Source organism: Lynx rufus, unplaced genomic scaffold, assembly GCF_022079265.1.
Source record: "Lynx rufus isolate CCGP_SWC_20201006 ecotype Redwood Valley unplaced genomic scaffold, mLynRuf1.p SCAF_8, whole genome shotgun sequence".
Lineage (NCBI taxonomy): Eukaryota > Metazoa > Chordata > Mammalia > Carnivora > Felidae > Lynx > Lynx rufus.
The window spans coordinates 20904249-20926350 of record NW_025814896.1 but is presented as its reverse complement, the minus strand read 5'-3'; the positions used below and the strand labels follow the sequence as shown (position 1 = coordinate 20926350).

General features: G+C 52.4%; 1 protein-coding gene across 1 annotated transcript; it reads left to right on the top strand.

The window, feature by feature from the left end:
- The first annotated feature begins 966 nt into the window (after positions 1-966).
- Positions 967-21610, top strand: FAM83D (family with sequence similarity 83 member D). Its single transcript, XM_047069604.1, has 4 exons — positions 967-1449; positions 12609-12776; positions 17001-17125; positions 20188-21610. The coding sequence occupies exons 1-4, from the start codon at positions 973-975 to the stop codon at positions 21176-21178; spliced, it is 1761 nt and encodes a 586-aa protein (XP_046925560.1). The 5' UTR covers positions 967-972; the 3' UTR covers positions 21179-21610.
- Positions 21611-22102: the final 492 nt, after the last annotated feature.

Here is a 22102-nt window from a genome sequence, read left to right as displayed (position 1 = left end):
TGGTGTTAGGCTCAGGGACAGTTCATTGGTAGCAACAGAAGGCCCAGTAAGTGGGCGGAGATGTAGACGGGTAGGTAGATGTGGTGGCAGCATGTGGAAGAAGTTCTCTCTGGTTGCTTCTATTTTCTCAGTGAAATACGAAGCAAACGCTAAGAGTAAGAACGAAAGGAAAAGGTAGGGTGACTGAGGGAAATGTAGGCTAGCAGTCAATCTTAAGGATCCACTTGAGACTGTGAATTTAAGGCACAGACAGCTTGGTTAAGTAGTCTTTCCCCCAGGACCGTAGGGCTGCCCAGGTGCGGGGGAAAGTAGGTGAGGAGTGGGGTTTAACCAGGGTTGGGATTTTGCCAGGACAATAACTTGATGGGCCGAGAAAAGGAAAAGCTACCTGAAGGTGTAATCAAAGCCAGTATTTTTTGAACGGATTTACGAATGATTTAAATGCAGGGGATTACAGAGACAGGACTGGTCAGTCACGCCCAAGCCCGGAGTGAGAGCCCAGGAGCAGCGCGGCCAGCAGGGGGCGCGCTAGGATGGAGGGGGCCGGACTCTCAGGCTTCAGTTCGGGATCCGCTACCTGCGCCGCGGCCGGGTCACTGGGGCTCGTTACTCCCTCTCTCTAGCTGACCCTTAAGAGCTCGGTTACCCGCAGGCCCGGAGCAGGAGCAACTCATCAGCGCAGCCGTGGAGCCGCCACGTTGAAACTCCACGGAGAGACCCCAGAGTTTGAACTCGGCCGCCGCCGGCAGCCAATGCGGAGGCGCGGGGCGGGGCCGGGCCGCGGAGCAGCCAATAGCACATCAGGGGGAGGGGCCGTGGTGGCGTTCGCAGCGCCTGGATTCCGCCGTTAGAGGTGGCAGCCAATGAGAGGGCCGGGACGCGGGCCGGTTAGATTCAAAGGTGCGTATAAAGCTGCCGGCACGCCCGCGCTCCGCCGACTCTGCGGCGGTCCTGTTCTGTCCGGACTTCGCAATGGCTCTGCGCCTCGAGGGTCCGGACGAGCTGCCCGCCGCCTGCCTGTCGCCGTGCGGGCCGCCCAACCCGGCCGAGCTGTACAGCGAGGCGCGGCGCCTGGCGCTCGAGGAGCTGGTGGCGGGCGGCCCCCGTGCCTTCGAGGCCTTCCTGCGAAGAGAGCGCCTGGGCCGCTTCCTGAACCCGGACGAGGTGCGCGCCATCCTGCGGGCGGCCCAGAGGCCCGGTCAGGAGGGCGCGGCGGCGGGGGCCGAGGACTCCTTCGGCTCGTCGCACGACTGCTCGTCCGGCACCTACTTCCCCGAGCAGTCGGACCTGGAGCCGCCGCTGCTGGAGCTCGGCTGGCCCGCCTTCTACCAGGGCGCCTACCGCGGCGCCACGCGCGTCGAGGCGCACTTCCAGCCCCGCGGCGCGGGCGCCGGCGGCCCCTACGGCTGCAAGGACGCGCTGCGCCAGCAGCTCCGCTCCGCGCGGGAGGTGAGCGCCCCGCCTCGGGGCCCGGGGCGGACGGGAGGCCCTCGGAAGAATGGAGCGCGGGGCCGGGTGGTCCCGGGGGCCCCCGACTCGCCCCTTCTGCGTGGCTTCGCTCGGATCACTGATCACTCGGCCGCTCGTTGTGTCAGGGACGTGGGGGGAAGCCGCAGTCCTCAAGGAGGAGCATTGTGGCCGAGGTCCAACTCCTGACATTCACATCCCCTGGGGGAGGGGACCAGAAATACTTCTAGTTCCACATTTTAGTTAAAAGCAAACGAGAGTGCTAATTTTCCTGGCTGCCAGCCAACACTGGATCCCATCTCCTAAGAAGTAAGTGCGTTACCTAGGGAAAAATTCCAGAAAGATTGTACCCAGCGACAACTTTGGGGCTTAGGAGTCTGTTCATTGCTAGTCACCGCCGCGTGTCTTATCTTGTAGAAAGCCAATACATTCCAGTGGTAAACTGAGAATACTGCCTCTTTCCGTCCTGCCATTGACCAGAGAAATTGCTCTCTCTCTCTCTCTCTTTTTAATGCCTATTTATTTGTGTGTGTGTGTGTGTGTGTGTGTGTGTGTGTGTGTGAGAGAGAGAGAGAGAGAGAGAGAGAGAGAAACCGCGACAGCGAGTGGGGGAGGGGCAGAGAGAGAGGGAGACAACAGAATCCAAGCAGGCTGCGCCGGCTCTGAGCTGCCGGCACAGAGCCTGATGGGGCTGGAACCCTCCAACCGGGAGATCATGGACCTGAGGGGAAGTCAGACACCCAACCTCCTGAGCCACCCAGGGCGCCCCAGGAAATTGCTCTTTCTGTGAATGAGACAGGCAGATACCCCTGCTTTGGGTCATCTCTCTTCCCAGTGGGTTTTGGTGCTGTTGTCTTGACTCTTAGAATGGGTGGGGTGGGAAATCTCGACTGCAGCAGGGTGCTGGGTACCTAGGGGTCTGCGAGAACGTAGCACCAGGTGAGTGGGGTCGGAGCCGTAGTTAGCTGCCTTAGTCTAGAGCCGTAGTTAGCTGCCACCTTGCTTGCTGACTGGCATAGTGCCCATCTTCCTAGCGGCCACCTGTGCCAGGAACCTGGCAGGTGAAGCCCCAGGCCATGGTTAGACTCAGGGGGGCTGGTACCTGAGTGTGTCTGTGGCTTATGATATCTGCATCATTCTGGCGGAAACAGTCAAGCCCAGGAACAAGCCCGGATTCTCACCAGTGTTCTTGGTGCTGCCTGTTCCTTTCCTGCTGGTGGGGTTGCAGTGGGTAGAGGGTAGTGTGGGCTAGGGCTTTGCTTTTGGGGGAGTAGGTGCAGGCTCCAGCTATGCCTGGTATCAGCCGTGCAGTGCTTTGGGTGTGCTGACGGTCCTTTTGATGGAGCAGACACTCGAGAAGAGTAAGAGGATGGAAAAAGGCCTGATGGTGGGGTGCATTTCCAGGCTTGCCTCCAGGAGGGAATTTGGGCACTTGCAACTTGAGAAAAAGCAACAAATAGGTCTCCGTGAAAGAGAGGAGAATTGCCCTCACCTCTTGCCCAGCTCCACTTCTTAGTGGTAGTGAAGGGATTCTGGAGCTAAGGCCAGAGGGAAAGCTGCCTGTCGACTCATGTGCTGGCCTTAGAAGGGGCTCGAGGCTGGCCCTCAGCCACCCTTTTGTCCTGGGGGCATTCTGTAATACTGGCATTCCAGGGTAGAATGTCCTGCCCTGTTCTGTGCCCCAGTCCAGCCACACACTCACATCTTTGAGTTGCTGTATTTGGAACCTGGGCGATTTTAATGGTGAAAGGTGGTACATTACCTTTAGATCAGATTAATATTTTCAGTGTCTCTGCCGGATGCCAAATTGCTCGCTCATTTGGCACCTACCACGTATTGGATGCTGTGCCAGGGGCTAGGGGCCACAGGTGAAGGGCATGATGCTTGCCGGACACTTGAGAGTTGACAGTCTGCTGGTGGAATGGGTGGGGAGGTTGCTACAGATAGAGACATTGGAGGAAGAAAGAAAGCAAGCCTCAGGAGAGGTGGTGACCTTGGATCTGGGTCCAGGAGGATGCGTGGGACTTGCCAGGCCAGAGGGTAGAGACTGGCCCAGAAGTGTGAAAGGACCTGGCATGTTTGGAGGCAGCCAAGTTCCTCACAGCTTGAACAACGAGTAGGCAGGGTTAATGGTAGAAGAGGAGGCTGAAGGGGAGGCTGGAGCCGTGCTTTGCCCGCTAAAGAGCACTGGGGAGCCATTGAAGGTTTTGAAGGAGGAGCATGATCAAATTGGCATTCCTGAGCAGTCATTCTGGTGGGAGCACAAGGGAGCCTGGGTTAGAGAGGGCCGAGGCTGGTGTGTGGGGTGCCTGTAAGGAGGATGCCATAGGGATCTAGCGACGAGAAGAGGGTGTGTGCTAAGGCAGTGCTGGGGAGTTGGGCAGGGGAAGTTTTAATGACAGGACTCGGTCATTCGTTGGCCTGGGAGGGAACAGGAGAATGAGCAAGGCCAAGGAGAACACAGGAGAGGCAGGGTTGGGGAGGACAGAGGTTTTTTTTTTTAGCTTGGTGGGCAGTGAAGCTACAAAATTAGGAGGAAGAACAAGGCCGAGAGTGGGGACCCGGTGACGGGTTGGATTTGAGACATGCTAACCTTGAGGCCTCATCCCCTTTACTTTAAAGAATATGATAATGCTATGCGAAGCAGGTAGTCCCGAGGTAGGTGCGGTTATCTCCACTCCGCAGGTGATGGAGCTGAGGCACAGAGAAGTTAAGTTGCCCGGAGGTCACATAGCTGGGGAAAGACAGAGCCAGGACTCCCAACTGAAGTACGGCGGCCCTCAGCCCCCGACAGCCCCAGCGCGCCGCCTGGTGCCGTGCAAGGATAAGGCGCTGTCTCCGTCCTCAGGTGGACAGGGCCTTATGGGGGTGATATCCTAGGGAGCTCACCGGGTGGCCCCACCAGAGCTGCGGCTCGGGGTAGAGTTGCGCCTTGTGTGCACAGGAGTGGCTGCGTCACTCTGGCTGCGTCCTTTGAAGTTCAGTCCCTGTGACAGCAAGGACGCTGACGATGCCGGTCCCGGGCTGTCTCAGGATGAGAGGAAAAGCTGTTACGCATCTGTGTCCTGATGGTAAGCTTGATCCCTTGCAGTAGGTCAATTTCTGTGCTGAACCCTTTACCTGGATTCTCCCATTGACCCCTCCTACTGTTAGGAGGAGGCCACAGGTAAGAAAAGACCAGGCCCAGAGAGGTTAAGTAACTTGCCCAAGATCACAGAGGTAGCCCGTCTGCCTAGCTCCCAAGCCCATGCTCGCAATCTCTGCTCCCCGTGGATTCCCTGGCATGAGAGAGGATTGGCACCTTGGCAGTTTTCAGCGACAGGCTGAAGGTTTTTAACAGTTTCTGAAGAATTGGGACTTTTTATTTCCTCCTTACATATCCTATAAACAGGAAAACGACTAGGACAGGACGAATACTTCCTGTCCGTTTCGGGAAGAAGACTGGAGTGGTCAGGATACAGGCCCAAGAAACCAGGGTCACCTGGGAAACGGAGGTGTCTGATGCTAGCTTTGCAGCCTGGACGGAGGGTTTTCGGACAGGTTTCATCCTCACCTGGGACCTGGGCCACATGCAGGGTGTCTGGCGGGGAGAGGAGAGGCGGGGCAGAAGTGACAAAATGGTCTGAGCGATTCCGCCTGCCTTTCCAGCGAGTTCTTGTCCCAGAGTAGGTGTGACCGGGGCTGTGAGTCTGCCAGGCCCTCCGCTGGCTCAGTTTCTGAGCGCCTTTCAAAGCGTGGGCATCCTGCCACGTGAGTGAGGGACGGCGTTGAAAACACACATGATGTACGTGCGGCCTGGCTTCTGAATGCAGGCTGACTGCTGACCTGGTCGAGCTCCACCAAAGCTGGAGGAAATACTGCTTTGGACCCGAGAGCCAAGATGTTGGCTTCCCGAGGGAATTCTAGAATAATTTTGAACCGAACGGGATTTTTCCCTGACACACCTACTCTGGAGTCTTTCCCTACATTACTGAATTTGTCGAGGAGTCATTTTTCTCTTTGCCTCTGCTGCCCTGTGAATCAGCGTGTGGCTGGGCCCCGCCTCCCCAGGGGTCAGGTGGGAGTGGAGACCTTCCCTGGACGTGCTGCGTGCCCTCACTGGTGATGGGTTTCTGTGCTGGCCCTTGGGGTATCTCTGGGTTTTGAATGGGAGTTCATGGGCAGAGCCCATTCTGGAGGTTCCACACTCCTCAGGCATCCTTCTTACCAGCTGCCCGTGTTCCAGAGAGACACCTGCGCTATGACGCGCCCTGGGGCATCCATTTGATAACCTGAGCATTGGGAGAAGCGTCACTGTGTTGACGAAGAGTCCCGCCAGGAGTGGCTGCTGAGAAATCTGGCCGAGGCCCCTGATGTGCGTGTGGATGTATCAGAGAACTAAGGTGCTCCTGATCTTGTTTAACGCTCCTCTGGGTTTCAGTAGAATCTGTGCAGTGTGACCAAGTTCCTGCTCCGGATGCCCCAGTCAGCCCGGGGCGGGCTTTCTCAGCATCACTCTGCCGTGGATGTTTTGGACCAGATCGCGCTCTGTCTTGGAGGGCTGTCCTGTGCCTTGGGTGCCCAGCAGCCTCCCCGGGCCCCGCCCACCAGACGCCAGAAGCACCATCCCTGGCCAAGAGTCATGATGTTCAAAAAAGTCTCCCGAGGGGGGTTGGGGAGGATAGGGAGCTATTGCTTAAAGGTTATAGAGTTTCTGTTTGGGGCGATGAAAACCTCTTGGAAACAGATAGTGGTGATGATCGCACAACGCGGTGAACGTAATTCATGCCGCTGAAAATACACTTGAAAATGATGAAGATGGCAGATTTATTATCTATTTTACCACAATTCAAAGAAATTGCCAGATGTCCCCTGGGGAAGAAAATTGAGAAGCGCTGGCCTAGAAAGCCTGTCTGATGCACAACTTTAGGCTGTGCCTCACCAGACAGGGTGGCTGCTTTTTATCTCTTCCTTTTGGTTTTATGAGTCAGGTGAAGGATTTTGGAATTGTTAGCCACTTCATTTCTTTCTTTTTATTTTTTTTAAATTTTTTTTAAGTTTACTTATTTTGAGAGAGAGAGAGCATGAGCAGGGGAGGAGGAGGAGGAGGAAGAGAGAGAGAGGGAGAGAGAGATTCCCAAGCAGACTCTGCACTGTCAGTGCACAGCCCAGTGTGGGGCTCAAACTCACGAACTGTGAGATCACGACCTGAGTGGAAACCAAGAGTCAGAAGCTTAACCCATTAGGCCGCCCGGGTGCCCCTATTTTTTATTTTATATTTTTTCAAGTAGGCTCCACGCCCAGTGTGGAGCCCAGTGTGGGGCTTGAACTCGTGACCCTGAGGTCAAGACCTGAGTTGAGATCAAGAGTCAGACACTTAACTGACTGAGTCGCCCAGGTGCCCCTCTTTTTTTTTTTTTTTTTAAATTACAGTAAAATACACGCAAGTCGATTTGCCATTTTAACCATTAACTGGCCTTGAGCACATTCACATCGTGTATCCGTCTCCACCATCTGTCCGCAGAATGGTTTCGTGTTCCCTGACTGAAGCTCTGCCCCCGTGGAACAGCCACTCCCACTCCCTCCTGCTCTCGGTCCTGTAGCCACCTTCTCTGTCGGCCTGTTCCTTCCTTCACTGTTTCCAGCTGGCGTCCATCAGGCAGCAGGGAAGCCACAGGATCGTCCGGATTCCTTTACAGATACAGGATCCGTTCGCTCGCCAAAAAAGTACTGGGTATGCGGGCTTTCTAAAGACACTGATGCAAACGATGTAGCCTCTGGAGGGGAGTTTGACCATATGCGGCAACACTTGAGTTGTATTTACGCATCAGCCTAGCAACACCACGTGTGTGTGTCTGTCCCAAAGATAACACTGGCAAAAACACGCATAGACGCGTGTAGCAGGCTGTTTGCGGCACTACTTACCATAGCGAGAGGCTGGGGGAGCTGAGATGTCCTTCAGTAGAACGGATGCGTCCCCAGAGTGGAGTCCCCTGCGGCTCTGAGAAAGCAGTGACTAAGTGTCTAGGGCCGCACCGACCAGTGAAGTCACCGTTAGCCACCAGTGGCAATTTCAATTTATATGCATTCAAATGAAATGTGAAAAACTCAGTTCCTCTGCCTCACGAGCTATATTTCAGGTGTTCAGTCTCCACTGGTGGCTAGCGGCTGCTGTGTGGATGGCACAGACCTAGCACGTTTCCTTCCTCTCAGAAGCTTGCATTGATGAGCACTGCTCTAGAACAGTGTGCATCACATTCTGCCTTGTAATCTACAGGGGGATGTGAACACACACACACACACACACACACACACATACATAATACACGTTCTTGTTTATAGCAAACAAGTATGTACATACATGGGCCTAAGGCAGACTTCTTTATATTCAAGAAAATGGAAGAGGAACCAAAAATGGATTGAAATGATTGTAATGCAGAAGGAGGAAGGGAAAGGAGAAAAAGGGAAGGGACAAGGACGGAAGCTAGGTGTCTCTGAAAGCACCCTGTTTTGTAAATCGGATGTCAGAGCCAGGTAAATGTTTTACGTAATTATCAATAACTCAGAATGATAGCCCCCTAATTCCCCCAAGCCCCTCTGGATGCTTTTTCTTTCTGAAAGCCCAGCGGGCATGCGTATTTCACGCTGGGACACGACAGCAGCCACGTGGCTGCCACCGTGGCCCGCGAGCAGTTGGCACACCTTCCCGCCTCCCGGGAGAGCTGCTGTGCCAGGCTGCAGACGGAGGCCACGCCAGCACCTTAGTCCGGCACTTAAATGGTTAATCGTACACTGACAGCCCATGAAACCGAGAGAGACCAACTCGCACAGGCAAGGTTAGGGTCGACCGTGGACATTTGCTTTGTTTCTAAATCCGGAAGATAATGCCAAGTTAACTTAAAAAATTTTTTAAGACATTTCAAGGAGATCGTTTCTGTTCTATTTAAAACCTGTAATGAATGGGGAGAAAAGAGGTCTCTTGTTTTTGAGCGAGACCATGTCCAGGAGAGTAGGTGGGAGAGCACGGGGGACCTGGAGGAAATGGGTTTGAGAGCCATGTGGTCCGCGCGAAGAATCCAATTGCCCGGCTGGCGTTGGCCACCACCCCCCGCCCCGGGCAGGTTGACGCGTCATTGAATGTTTGCAGACCTCTGGCAGAATTCCAAGCGTGTTGCACACGTGTCCTTGCTTTGTGGGTGGGAAGGGAGGGAGACCGTGGCGGACTTGGGGCTAAGACACACAGGCTGCTGTGTGAGGGCTTCCTGTGTGCCAGGAGCCGTCAGGTGCCCTCTCTGGACTGAACCCACTGCAGCCGCTACCGGATCGGCAGTAGTATTTGCAGGCGACAGGAGGCAGCGACACTTAGGTACCCGCGCCAGCGGGCACGGGGTGCTCGAAAGCGGAGGAGCTGGCTTCCGCGTCAGGTCCGCCTCTACGGCCTGTGCTCCCAAGGTTTCCCGATTTAGTCCGTTCTGGGTTAGTCGGCGGGACCGCCTGCAGAGAGAAGGTGCCCACGTGCTACGGCACTCCAAACTTCCTGAACGTTCGTTCTGTGAGCTGTTTCGTGTTATTAGTAATCATCCTCCGACGGGCTCCATCCCATGTCCTTTGCGAAATATTCCACTGGTCCCTTCAGGATGTATTCCAAGCTCTGTCCCTTGAACACTGAACCTCAGGCTTGTTTGGAGTAATATTTAACCCTCTTCTAATAGGTGGCTCTAGAGTCGCTCAGGCCGGGGTTGAGACTCCAGCTCCTGCATTTGTTTAAGAATATCCCTACGAACGAGTCACCTAGCCCCTCCAAGCTTTATTTTCCTCATCCGTAAATTGGAGATAACAATTACTGGTGTTTTGAAATCTCTACATCTCTCTTTAGAGCTTTGGTGCAAGAAAGCAAATGGAAAAGCTCCCAGGTCACGTGAAAAATGAGTAGAGTCTGCTTGTCCCCAATACACAATAGCGCAGTGGTTGCTACTGTGTAACTGTGTGTGTCACTCGATCCCTTGGTTTAAATCATCAAGGAGTAGTTGGAGTGACTGTGGCGGTGGTGGGGGGCACCTGTGAGGATGGTGTGGGGCTTGACACAGTCACGGCTGCTCTAGATGTGGCTGGAGATGTGCAGGAACTATGGGGTACCGGGCGGCAGACCAGCCAGCCGGGCTTCTGGTGGCTAGATGTTTCCTCCTGTAATGACTGATTTGCACAGAGTTGCAGATGGGGGTTGACCTGGAATAGACTCTCAAAAGTCACCTCTTGCAGAGCTTTCTAGCCCTAAGAGATCGGGCAGGCTCTTTGCAGCACAGGCTGGGGTAAGCAGTGCCCACAGTGGCCGTGTGGGGGCTTGATGGGCACAGGATGCCCACTGTCCAGATGCGTCTCTCCTTTGTCCATCCCGCATGATATCTCAAGGAGTGACAGCAGGGACCGGTTCCAAGTCTGGGCATCCTTGCAGGGCCCAGAGACCTGTAGCAGGAGCCCCAGCACCTGGGAGACGGGTCTGGCCTTGGAAAGCAGACACTTGGCTGGCCAGCGAATGAGTCCAGGCCATTGCTGAGCTCAGTGAGGAGACTGTCCCTTGAGAGATTTGAGAAGCCCCAGGTCTCGTTGAGTCTGCAGGACTTGGTTGCACGGGGCTGGAGTGGGGAGAGTACAGGAAAGCGGGGTGGGGTCTTGAAGGAGGGAAGGTCTTCGTGCTCATTGCTTTCCTGCGCAGGGCTGTGCCTCCGTCGCAAACCTTTCAAGAGTCCCGCTCTAGTAAGAGAGGGAGGGGATGTTGGGTACAGGGGGAAGTTAGGGAGGGAAGCACTTGCACCCACCTTCTTAACACCTCGCGTTCAGATCCAGTTATTTTCAACACCCACAGGAAAGGCTGGGGCTTTAACACCAAATAATGAAACCAATAGCAAATTAGAGACTTACTCACCACCTAACAAAGGTGGCGTTTGTATTGTTTGGTTCAGTGGTGAATCAAAGCCCAGTTTGGCAGGCCCTGCTCCTGGGTCCCTGCCTCCAGCAACCCTCCAGCCCTCTCTAAGCCAGCCAGCTGGGCAGGGTTTTCTGTCCCTCCCACGGGGAGTCTGGGTGCACGTCCATGCGCCGCCTCTGTCCCCCATTGGCCTGGGTTTCTTGAGGACAGGGACGGACCCTGGATGTGTCTTCCTCCAGCTTTCTCTCGTGAGCGCTGCGCTCATTCCTACACGAGTGTGTTCAAAACCTCTGTGGAGGTGTCACCGCGTGGTTTTACCGCCTGGCTCACCTGTCTGTCTCTCAGTCCTGTCCCGCTGCTCCCCATCACGCACACTCTCCGTTCCGGCCACACTGGCCCCTGCCCCATCATTCCCTGCCTCTTCTGCCGCCACGTGGCTTCAAGACCCTCCCCTTCACTTCTCCCCTGTCAAGACTGCGCCCTTCTTCGTGACTCAGCTCAAAGGCCCTCCCCGCCAGGAATCCTTCTCTGCTCTTGTAAACATTTGAGTGCCTGGAGCGCGTCTACCGCAGCTTGACCGTCTCCTCCCTACCTCCAAGTTCCCGTGATGTGATCGCCTCGTCCGGTGTGTATCACTCGGCCCCCCTGCGTGCGTGTCTTCCTTTTGCGGACAAGTCCGGTGTCTGTCACATTCTGTAGAGCCGTCTTTTCTGCTTGGCCCAGGCTTCGGCCCGCCATAGACTCTGAAGAGGCGCCGGCCGCAAAATGGAATGCCCGTTTCATGCCCGAGCTAAGCCCTTTCTGTCTTTGTCCCCTGCGATCCTGACAGCAGCCCCTTACGTAGAAGCTGTTACTGTCCATCTCTTCCAGAGAAGGAAACTGAGGCTCCGCAGCATGCCTCGGGTCCCACGGTGGTGAGCTGCAGAGCTGACATCTGTGACCAGGCCTCTCTGCCTTTTGCCCACGATGCCGTGTGACCTGGGGGTGGATACAACTCCAAATAAGATGCATAAAAGCATGTGGGAGGCCGTGAACTTCTCGAGGTGCCACCAGTTCAGAAAAATCACGTGTCCGGGGGGTTGAGGCAAACCCTTTCCCGGGGAATAGCTCGACAGCTGGGGCTTCGTCAACACTGGGGAGGGGCGGGGATAAGTAGCCAGAGAGAAATGGATCTTCCCAGACTCCTCATAGCAGTGACTTCCCGGGATCTGGCCTTTCAAGGTCTTTCCAAGGTCGCCTCCTGGGAGGCGTGACTTGGGGTGTTGGAGACAGAGCACGGGATCTCCTGTTTGTCTCCATTTGCTTCTTGAACACCCACGTCCTTGAGGGGTCATGACTGTCGGGTACTATCTTGAGTCCTCTAGGGTCACAGAGATGAGTCTATCCCATTCCAGGGCCTCCGTCCCCATAGAGGAAGTGAGACCCATAAATAAATTACCTTAACGTTCGAAGAGGAGTTAATATGGTCCTAAGAGACACTAGTTTTCACTGTTGAAGTGAGGAGGAGGGAGACCCCCTTCCGGCCCAGGCTGCTGCAAACCGTGGCCCAGGGAGCCGTGGCCTTAGCTCGGGGCCCCAGCTCTGGCTTGGTGTGCAGAGACTTGTACTGAGCCTGCACATTCTGACACCCCATAGCCTTGGAGGGATTTCGCTGAGGGCCCCACTCTTAAACCTGCAAAGGGTGTAATGAGAGGTTTGGCGGCTGGAGCGATGCCTCCCTGTGGTGAGCTGTCTGGACTGGTGAAGGGAACCCGCGAACAGATACTTGAGGGATTTTTGTACCTAGTGCTTCATGTAACGTAGTCATTCAGTTCTGACCGCATGCCTATTTTGCAGACACAGGACCAGACCTTGGGAACGACTGTAATTTGCTTAGGGCCGCATGGCTGAGGCATCTCGGAACTGTGGTCTGATGCCGAGTGTGGAAGATTGAGCAGCAGGCATGAATGGAGTGCTGCCAGGGAGGAAAAAGGACTGGTCCGAGGAAGCGTGGAGGACAGTGGCTAGGAGGCGATCGGGAGGGTCAGCTGGGCCAAATCCAGATGTGGCCTGAGTGTCTTTGGAGAAGGAGGTGTCTGCGGTTGGGGGCAAACTGATAGTGCAGAAGGAGAAGGGAGGAAGGATCCCGTAGGGTGGGGATCCTTTCCCGGCTCGGAGATGGGCTCCAGAGTCTGGACGGTGCACCGTAAGCTCCCGTGAGCCGACAGCTTGCTCTTCCCTCTGCCTCACGCCATAGGTGATTGCGGTGGTGATGGATGTTTTCACGGACATCGACATCTTCAGGGACCTACAGGAAATATGTCGGAAACAGGGAGTCGCCGTCTACATCCTCCTGGACCAGGCTCTGCTCTCGCAGTTTTTGGATATGTGCATGGACCTGAAAGTGCATCCTGAAAAGGAGAAGGTTTGTGTTCCGTGTTTCCAGTTTCTCCTTAATCAGCAGTAAGACTGAGCATCTGTAACCTACATGATCTACACGATGGTGCGAGATGGGGCGGGGGTTGGATCCCCATGACACGAGAGGCAGCGGAGGCTATGGCCAAAGCCATTTGTCTGAAATCTCACAGAAAAGAAACCACAGAGCCAGGTTTCAAACCTTGGCCTCCCCTGAACAGCCGGGAGCTCGGCTGTTGGCCGCACGGGGCTGCCTTGGAGGCGCTGCTTTTGACAGTAGCGCTGGCCCGGCCACCGTTGACGGAGCCCCTGCTCTGTCCTTGGCACTGTCCTGGGCTCCTGACAAGTGTTAGGCAACTCTGTCCTCACCGCAGCCCTGCCGGGTAAGTACCTGTTTCAGCGCAGACGTGGTGGCACAGAGAGCCCGGGGTCTGCCGCTGGAAAGGAGTGGGGGTGTGCCTCCCTCGCGGTGGGCCTGCCTCCAGCCCCGTGTTCCTGATCACCGTCACATGCTGCCTCTCCGTTCTCGCTGCTGTAAAATTAGGCTTTTCGTGTCCTTTGCTCTGAGCATGACAGTAATGCAAACTGAAGTCTTTAAATGTACGGTTACATAACTCAGCCAGCTTGTTCTCTGTAGCAGAAAGAGGCAAGCAGCATCGTCGTATTTGTTATTCATCTTTTTCAATTAAGCGGCTTAATGTGAGCTGTGAGCTTTGGAACTTAATTCATCCACTTGGCTCATCACCTATGTGAGCACCTTCTCTGAGCCACTTAACTGTTCCAGGCGCTGGAAATAAAGCAGTCAGCAAACCGAACAACGCATTGGGCTTCGGTACTATAGGCTGCTTGCAGAGTGGACATCAGTGCACCGCCCCCCCCCCCCCCCGTTGTCAAGTAATTTGGTTTATAAAATTTGGCTATTCGACTTCCCCCACAGAGTTCTTGGTGGCCGTTTTCCCAAATGGGGAAACCGAGGATCAGGTTGTTGCTAACTTATCACGGCCGCTACAAAGCCAATTCCTGGCGGAGGTAGAATCGGAGCTTGGAGCCAGGATGAAATGAGCCAGCCGTGTGACCCGCACTCGGTTAAAGTACGAGGTCAGGGGGACCCAAGGCAAATGCATGTCAGGCGTGGAAAAGCACGCAGACATTCGGCCTGTGACTGCTTTTACACAGAGCCAGGGGAAGCGATGGAAGATGTGCTGTTTGACTCTGAGGCTCTCTCTGCAATGAGGGCTGTGTGCCAGCAGCAGGAGAATCACAGAGTGGCTCTGGCCACAGCTCTGGTCGTGAGATTGGCTTAGAGACGATCCAGTTATCCAATCCAGCATTATTTACCGACTCGCTTGCATAGCGTTGATTGTTGCCTTGAGGAGGAGTCGAAAGGAAGTCTGCACCTTTGGCCTCAGCAGTTCTTGTAGTGTCTTTTTTTTTTTAAGATTTTAGTTTTTTTTAAGTAATCTCTGCACCCAACACGGGGCTCGAACTCATAACCCTGAGATGAAGAGTCGCATGCTGTACTGACGGAGCCAGCCAGGCGCCCCAATTTTTGTAGTGCCTGGACTTCTTCCTAGAGCAGCACCGTCTTCCCTGGCGGCTTCTCTCACCAGGACGTGTCTGTTGGTGAGTCTGTACCCTCCCCCAGTGGGGGCTGACATCTGCCGTGCCCTCGCTCTGTGGCTGGTTCTGGACGCTGGGTGTCCTGTCTGTAGGCACTTGGTCACGTGTTTGTGCGTAGGCCCTCAAAAGCGCTTTGACTGAAGTCACAGAGGCCTGTACAACATTTGGGTAAGCACCGACGGAAAAGATGCAGAAAACTACACCTAAATGTGCCCACGGTGACATTTTTGAATGCTTGCTATTACATGTGGATCCTTTGAAACCTGGGTCAGGAATCGGTATCTCCTCCAGGAACCCCCTGCCCCACCTGCTCTGGGTGCACCTCTATGGAAGGTCCTAGTTTCTTTGTTTGTTTGTTTAATTTTATTTTGAAATAATGGGATTTTCAAAGGAATTAGTGGTATAATATAAGGAGTTCCTGAATACTCTTTGCCCAAATTATCTAAATGTTAACGTCTTATAAACCTCTGTGCAAATTTCAAAATTGAGAAATAAATTTGATATAATACCATAATCTACAGACCTTCTAAGTCTCACTGATCATTCCACGAATGCCCTTTTTCTTATTCAGGATCCAACCCAGGACCGAATCTTGCATTGAGTTGTCCTATCTCCTTAGCGTCTTCTCATTTGGAGCTGCTCCTCTGTCTTTGTCTTTTAGGGTGTTGGTGCTTTGGAAGAACATTAGCTAGTTTTCTGTAGGATTTGGGTTTGTCTGATGCTTCCTCATGGCTAAATTCAGATCATGTTTTGGTAAGACCACGGAAGTGATGTTATGTCATGCCATGGTGTTTTTGTTTTGTCTTATGTTTTTATTTTAAAGGAACAGTAGGTTCAGGGTGCCTGGGTGGCTCAGTCGGTTGAGTGTCCAACTTCGGCTCAGGTCATGATCTCGCGGTTTGTGAGTTCGAGCCTCGCGTCGGGCTCTGCTGACAGCTCAGAGCCTGGATCCTGCTTTGGATTCTGTGTCTCCTCTCTCTCCCCTCCCTGCTCATGCTCCATCTCTCTCTCAATTCTTTTTTTTTTTTTTTAAATAAAAAGGGAACAACAGATTCACAGAAGTTGCAAAGGTCACAGAGGTTTCCATGTGTCCCTCACCCGGTTTCCCCAATGGTTACATCCTTTGTGACTTCTGCTACAAAATCACAATCACAGCCTGGAATCTGGGGTTGGCACAACATGTGTTGACAGTTCTATGCCATTTTATCACATGTGTGCACCTATGGAACTCCCCCCCCCTCCCCGCCCCCGCCATCAAGATCCAGAACTGTCCCACCACTGTCGGGATACAGGACTATTCTATCACAACCATCTCCTTGCTCCCATTATGGTCCCATCTGCTCTCCTCTCTGTGCCCTCCTCTTCGTTTTTAACCCCTGGAAACCAGTAATTTATTCCCCATCTCTATAATTTTGTCATCTAGAGAACGTTCTATAAATGGAATCATATAGTATATGACCTATTGAGATTGGCTTTTTTCATTCTGCATAAGGCGCTTGAGATCCATCCAAATTATTGTATCAATTGTTAGTTCTTTTCTGCTGCTAAGGAGTGTCATGTGGTGTGGTTGTGCCATAGTTTAACTGTTCACCCGCTGAAGGACTTTAGGATAGTTTCCAGTTTCTTACTATGATGAATAAAGTTGCTGTGAGTGTTTGTGCACAGGTTTTTGTGTGGATGTAGGTTTTCACTTCTCTGGATGATGTCATACCTTGTTTTTTGAATCACGCATTACTTTTCTCTCCCTTAGTCCCTAAAGGTAAGGAACATGCCTGATCCCTCTATTGTCTCAAGGCTCAGCACACGGTAGGGACTTTCTTTGCTTATGGAATGAATGAGAGAATCAAACAAAAATCTTAAGCATTTAATTTGAATTGTGTAAGGTTTCTAAAGGCATAGAGCTGACGCTGTCCTGATTTGCTCCAAATAATGCAGATCGTCTTAGTGTTTTACATACCATCGGATATACATTTATGCGGGTCATTTTACAAGGATGATTACGCACTGTGGGGCCCCAGCATATTACCGGAGTTCCTTTTTGATAAATCCGTAGGAGATGTGACATTGTTGGTGAAGCCACATGTGATGTGAGTGTGTCAGCCTCAGAAGTCCCGTGTTAGAGAAGGCTCGTCCTGTTCCCCATACTGAGGATGGCATGGGGGTAAGTGAGGGTGGGCTGTTAGTCATTACTGATGCAGTCAAATAAGAGAGTAGGAGAAATATCAGCTTAGCTTCCTTAAGCCTTCGCTAAAATGCTATTTATTATTAGTGTGTTTTCTTTGCTGATTTTATCCCCCACATTCTGTTTCAATGTCATTTCTTGGATTCTGGCGTGTCAAAGAACGAGTGGCTCTTCTTTGAGAGCACATGTACCCGTGAACCAAGAGTCTCACAAGTCCGTGTGAGAACAGGGCACACGAGAAGACGGACCAAGTGAAGTGACATTCGTCGAGTCCCGAGAACCCCTGGCTAGTGTGCGTGTGTGCCGTTACCGAAGGGGACAGGGGACCGCTCCTTTGCCACCTAGTGCGTCTTTTCGGGAACTGTAGACCAAGCCCTCTGTCGTTTGCTCACTGGCCTGTGTGTTTCTTTTTCCCCTGTTCCCCGCCGACAGCTGATGACCGTCCGGACTATTACCGGAAACACTTACTATGCGAGGTCGGGGACTAAGATAGTTGGGCAGGTTCACGAGAAGTTCACACTGATTGATGGCATTCGCGTGGCTACAGGCTCCTATAGGTAAGTCTCTAGCCTGCCCGTGCTTGTGACTCTGAACTTTGCAGTGGGTGCATGCTGGATAAAGGAAAAGCTGCTTTTCCTCTCAACGTGAGCCTCCGTGGCCGGGCGTTCTGGTAGGTGTGCATCTGTGCGTGTGAGGACGTCAGTCCGAGTGGCCTTTTGCAGGAGGTGGTTGGGGGGTGGGTCACCTCCCCTGCCCTGGGGGGCCACGAAACTAAGGCGTGGATGTTGAAACTTGCCTGGAGCCTCTGCCAGGCCTGCGGTGGCCAAACTGGGTTACCGGTGACAGGAGCAGTCTCAATTCCTGTTCCTTGGTCCCCCCCGCCCCTTGTCCCTGTTCACTTGCAGATAAGGGTCATCACAGGTCTCAGCGTCAGTGTGGAGGGCAGAGCCGAAGCTGTTACCTTATGCTTAAATCCTTCACCTTCCGTCAAGCCTTGTAACTTAGTGCTTTAGTCTAGAAAGTACTGATCCAGGTTTCTGGCCCCACCTTTGAAGTCTGAACTTGGCAGTGGTATCTTACGGTAGAGTGTCGTCAAATAGAGGGTGCCGATGATTGGATCATTGATTTTCACGAATCTCCAGAAGTTAAGATGCACCGTGTTTACTTACGTGGCTCCAATGGCAGTGTGTCTGTGCGTTCGATCGTCTGACGGTGTGTGTGAGGCATGTCTTGAGTTTAAAAAAGAAAAACTCATTTTTGGAGAAACGCGCATTCCCGAGTGATGATTGTGTCAGCCCTGGCAGATGTGCAAAAGGTTGTGGAAGCTGAGGGGGTCAGATCAAGAAACTCTTGGTGCCTTTCTTTTCAGACAGTACCATCATTGCTCAGAACAAAATTCACACTTCCTCGAGACTTCCTTTCATGAGACGTTTATAAATAACAGGAGGAGACTAGATTTTCACCCGGAGCAAGCTTTATCTGCGTATACAAACTTAGTCCCAAATGGTTTTTGGCCATCCTGAAATATCAAATATAAAAATTACCCTCTGCAAATGAGATATGCTACCATTGAGGATGATGATGATAGGTTTTTTTTTAAGTCTATTTATTTTGAGTGAGTGAGTGAGAGAGAGAGAGAGAGAGATTGAGTGGGGGGAGGGGCAGAGAGAGAGGGAGACAGAATCCCAAGCAGGCTCCGCATTGTCCGCATGGAGCTTGATGCAGGGCTCGAACTCACAAACCATGAGATCGTGACTTGAGATGAACCCAAGAGCTGGTTAACCAACTGAGTCACCCAGATGCCCCGAGGAGTATAGTTTCTATTTGTTGACGGTATTTTATACTCCTGGTGTTGGATAGGTGTCTTGTTTGCATGATCTCATTGAAGGTTTTCAGAATCTTTCTTCTGGGGCTTTGAAGGCAGTTCTCAAGGTAGAGACAGAGCTGACACTGTGTTTCATGATCTCTCATTTAAAACATCCTATTCCTTTTTAAAAATTTGTTTAATGTTTATTATTTATTTTTGAGAGAGAGGGAGACGGAGTGCAAGCGGGGGAGGGGTAGAGAGAGGGAGTTACAGAATGCGAAGCAGGCTCCAGGCTCTGAGCTGTCAGCACAGAGCCTGACACGGGGCTCGAACCCACAGACGGGGAGATCACGACCTGAGCTGAAGTCGGGCTAAAGTCGGATGCTTAACCCACTGAGCCACCCAGGTGCCCATAAAACATCCTATTCCTGATACAAACTTCTTTATCAGTGGGGTGATCGGGAGTGCAGAAAGCTAGCTCAAACTACTTTATGCAAAATAGAATTTATTGAGTTCCATAACTTGGGAGTGTAGAAAGGTGCAGTTGGTTTTCAGTTCATCCTGACCTGGAGGGCGTACATTGATCAGAATATTGTCCCCTGGTCCTGCTTTTTTTCTGGTTGATCTTTATTCTCAGTCACGCTCTCCCTTTGAAGGCAAGGTCCAGGCTTACTTACGTAGCCTTTAGTATCTCTCCCAAAGAGAGAGACTTTCTTTCTGCCTGCACTGGCATCAGTCCTTGAAGAATTACTTGGTCCTAGCTAGGTCACGTGCCCATCCTGGGTAGGTCCCTGACCCAAGTGGGTGGGATACTCTGGTCAGCGTGGGTCATATGTCCACCCCATTGTGATTGCAGGAAGTGTCTAAGAAGGCTGGGGTGGATGGGGTTCTATTACTAGAGGAAGAAGGATGCCTGACAGGCAGGGCACATGGCCACTAATCTGCCCTGAATGTGCTACTGTCCCCATTGAAAATGGCAGCACTGGCAGCACCTGGGTGGCTCGGTTAAGTGTCTGACTTTGGCTCAGGTCACGATCTCACTGTTTGTGAGTTGGAGCCTCGCGTCAGGCTCGCTGCTGTCAGCACAGAACCCACTTCGAATCCTCTGCCTCCCTCTCTCTCTGCCCCTCCCCCGTTTGCTCTTTCTCTCTCAAAAATAAATAAACATTAAAAAAAAAGAAAAAGAAAAAGAAGGGGCACCTGGGTGGCTCATTTGGTTGAGCTTTCAACTTCAGCTCAGGTCACGATCTCACGGTTCATGAGTTCAAGCCCCACATTGGGCTCCGTGCTGGCAGTGCAGACCCTGCTTCGCATTCTGTCTCTGTCCTTCCCCTGCTTGCACTTTCTCTCTCAAAATAAATAAATGAAAATCTTAAAAAAGAAAGGAAGAAAATGGCAGCATGGGAGCAAGTAGTAAGGAGCACTGCACTAACAGTCCTTACGTCCTGGGGTCTAGTCTGCAGTCTAGACCAGCTTCCCGCTGGGACATCACTGGCTAGTTTCATCACTTCTAAAATCAGGGTGCTTGCCTAAATCTTTTTGAAGCCCTTTCTAGTTTGTAGAAACGCTGAGGCTGTGGATGTCTAAGTCTCAGTGTGTTGGTTAAACAGTTGGCCTTTTTCTTTCTGTTACCGCATACATACGTTATGTATGGGGTTGGGGTGTTGAATTTACACTGAATGGTGGGTATGCTGTCACCAGAGTTGTGACTCCTGGAGCAGGATATCTAGGCTTTATTGTTCATTTTGACAGTGAGTAAACTAAGAGTGCTCATGCTTACCAGCTTCTGTTTGTTTGTTTTTAATCCTTAAGTTTTACGTGGACAGATGGCAAATTAAATAGCAGTAACTTGGTCATTCTGTCTGGCCAAGTGGTTGAACACTTTGATCTGGAGTTCCGAATCCTGTATGCACAGTCGAAGCCCATCAGCTCCAAGCTGCTGTCTGACTTCCAGATCAGCGGCAAGTTTGATCATCTAGTGGACAGTAAACCCCTGTCTAAGGAGCTCACGTTGGGCGGCCTGCTGCGCCTGCGGCTGTCCCGGCTCTCGAGCACCCCCAAGAAGGCTGAGCTGGGGTGTGAGGCCCCCGCTGAGGGCAGGGCGGAGGCCAGGCACCAGAACTGCGAGTCCTCCACCGTCGGCGATGAGGACGATGTCATCAGCTGCCAGGACAGACCACAGGGCGGGAGGAGGACGACCGATGCGGCCACCCAGACGGAGCCGGGAGAGGAGGTTCCAGCAGTGAGCACGAGCGACGCGGGGACACAAGCCAGCGTCACCACGGCATGTGCCGGGACCCAGACCGCGGTCACCACCAGGGTCGCGAGCTCCCAAGCTGCGGTTCGGTCCACGTCGGCCACCACCCAGACTGACGTGGACGAGAATGTTCTCTTTTCTCAGGGCACCCAGTCTAAAGAAGGGTCACCAGTGTCCAGGATGTCTGTGTCCAGATCTCCCAGTTTGAGGTCTTCCTCCTCTCTGTCTTCGCAGGGCTCTGTGGCGAGCTCCCTGGGCTCCCAGACGTCCAGCAGAGCCCCTGACTTTGTCCCTGCTGGACACGCCAAGTACTGGGGCGCCCCCCACTTGGATCTGTGCTTGCGAGACTCCTTTAGGAACTTGAATCAAGAGCGCCAGTTTCACTTTGCTGGTATCAGGTCCCGGCTCAACCACATGCTGGCCATGCTCTCCAGGAGAACATTCCTTGCTGAGAACTACCTCGGTTTTCATTCCGGAAACGTTGCCAGAGCATCAGTGAATCTCCTGGCTGTGAGAGACACCGTGCTGTATCCCTCCTACCAGTGACTGCTCGGCGTTCAGCGCCTCCTGGTTCCATCAGGTGCGCGGTGCTGATCCACCGAGCACCCTGCTTTACAGTTTGTTCACCTGATCTTTGGTCCCCCGCTCGTCTCTGAATTCTATAAACTGCACATTATTTTATGTGCTTTTATCCTGTTCTTGTCATGTATAAACCAGGTGTTGGTTTTATGGTCGAAACACTATGGGTACAATTTCTTTGCACGACTTTAATATTGATATCTCTTAAAGAGAGTGTTTAGGGGTTCTCAGGTTCATTCAGGTAAGAGATAAAATGGGTGCTGTGTTTTTTTAGATTTGTGTGCTCTTCTGTTTTAGAGATTTGAACACTAGGTCTTATCAAAATCCTGTTTAGAGAAAACTTTCTTATTGTCTGTCTCTTCTTCAGGGTATCTGTGTTCTTAGGATTAAATAAATACAACCAACTTGTGTTTGGTGATGGCTTGAGTGTTATTTTTCCCCGCTGACACTTTTCTTTTTAACCCTAGGAGTGTGTCACAAGTAAATGCACATAACAGCTATTTCTGCAGAATTTTTTAATAGTGTTGGGGTGGGGAAGAAGTAGATGACCCAGATTGTTAAGAGAAAATACCCACTTAAAAGTTAGAAGACCTAAAGTAAGTTTCAGGGTCATGCCTTCCTTAGGGATAGGAATGTTGGCGTTACTATCCATATAGTTTGAATGAGGGAACTTGCCAGGACCTGCAGGTCTTTTCATGTGCTCTGCTTGTCTCTTCTTGAAAGAAAAAGCTCGAGCCCTTTAGACAAGGACCTTGGTTCTTTGCTTCTCTGCCAAAGGCGGCCTTAGTGTGCATTCCCGGATTCATCCCTGATATTAACTCTAGTGGCCCCATGGGCCCCATTTCATCAGATGGGTGTACTGACATTGATTTAGCAATCTAATATCCTGTA

Bases quoted from the DNA above. Each gene is read 5' to 3' on its own strand.
- FAM83D (XM_047069604.1), top strand. From the start codon at position 973: ATGGCTCTGCGCCTCGAGGGTCCGGACGAGCTGCCCGCCGCCTGCCTG. The intron at 1,450-12,608 runs GTGAGCGCCCCG...CTCACGCCATAG, and splicing joins AGCTCCGCTCCGCGCGGGAG to GTGATTGCGGTGGTGATGGA. The intron at 12,777-17,000 runs GTTTGTGTTCCG...CCCCGCCGACAG, and splicing joins TGCATCCTGAAAAGGAGAAG to CTGATGACCGTCCGGACTAT.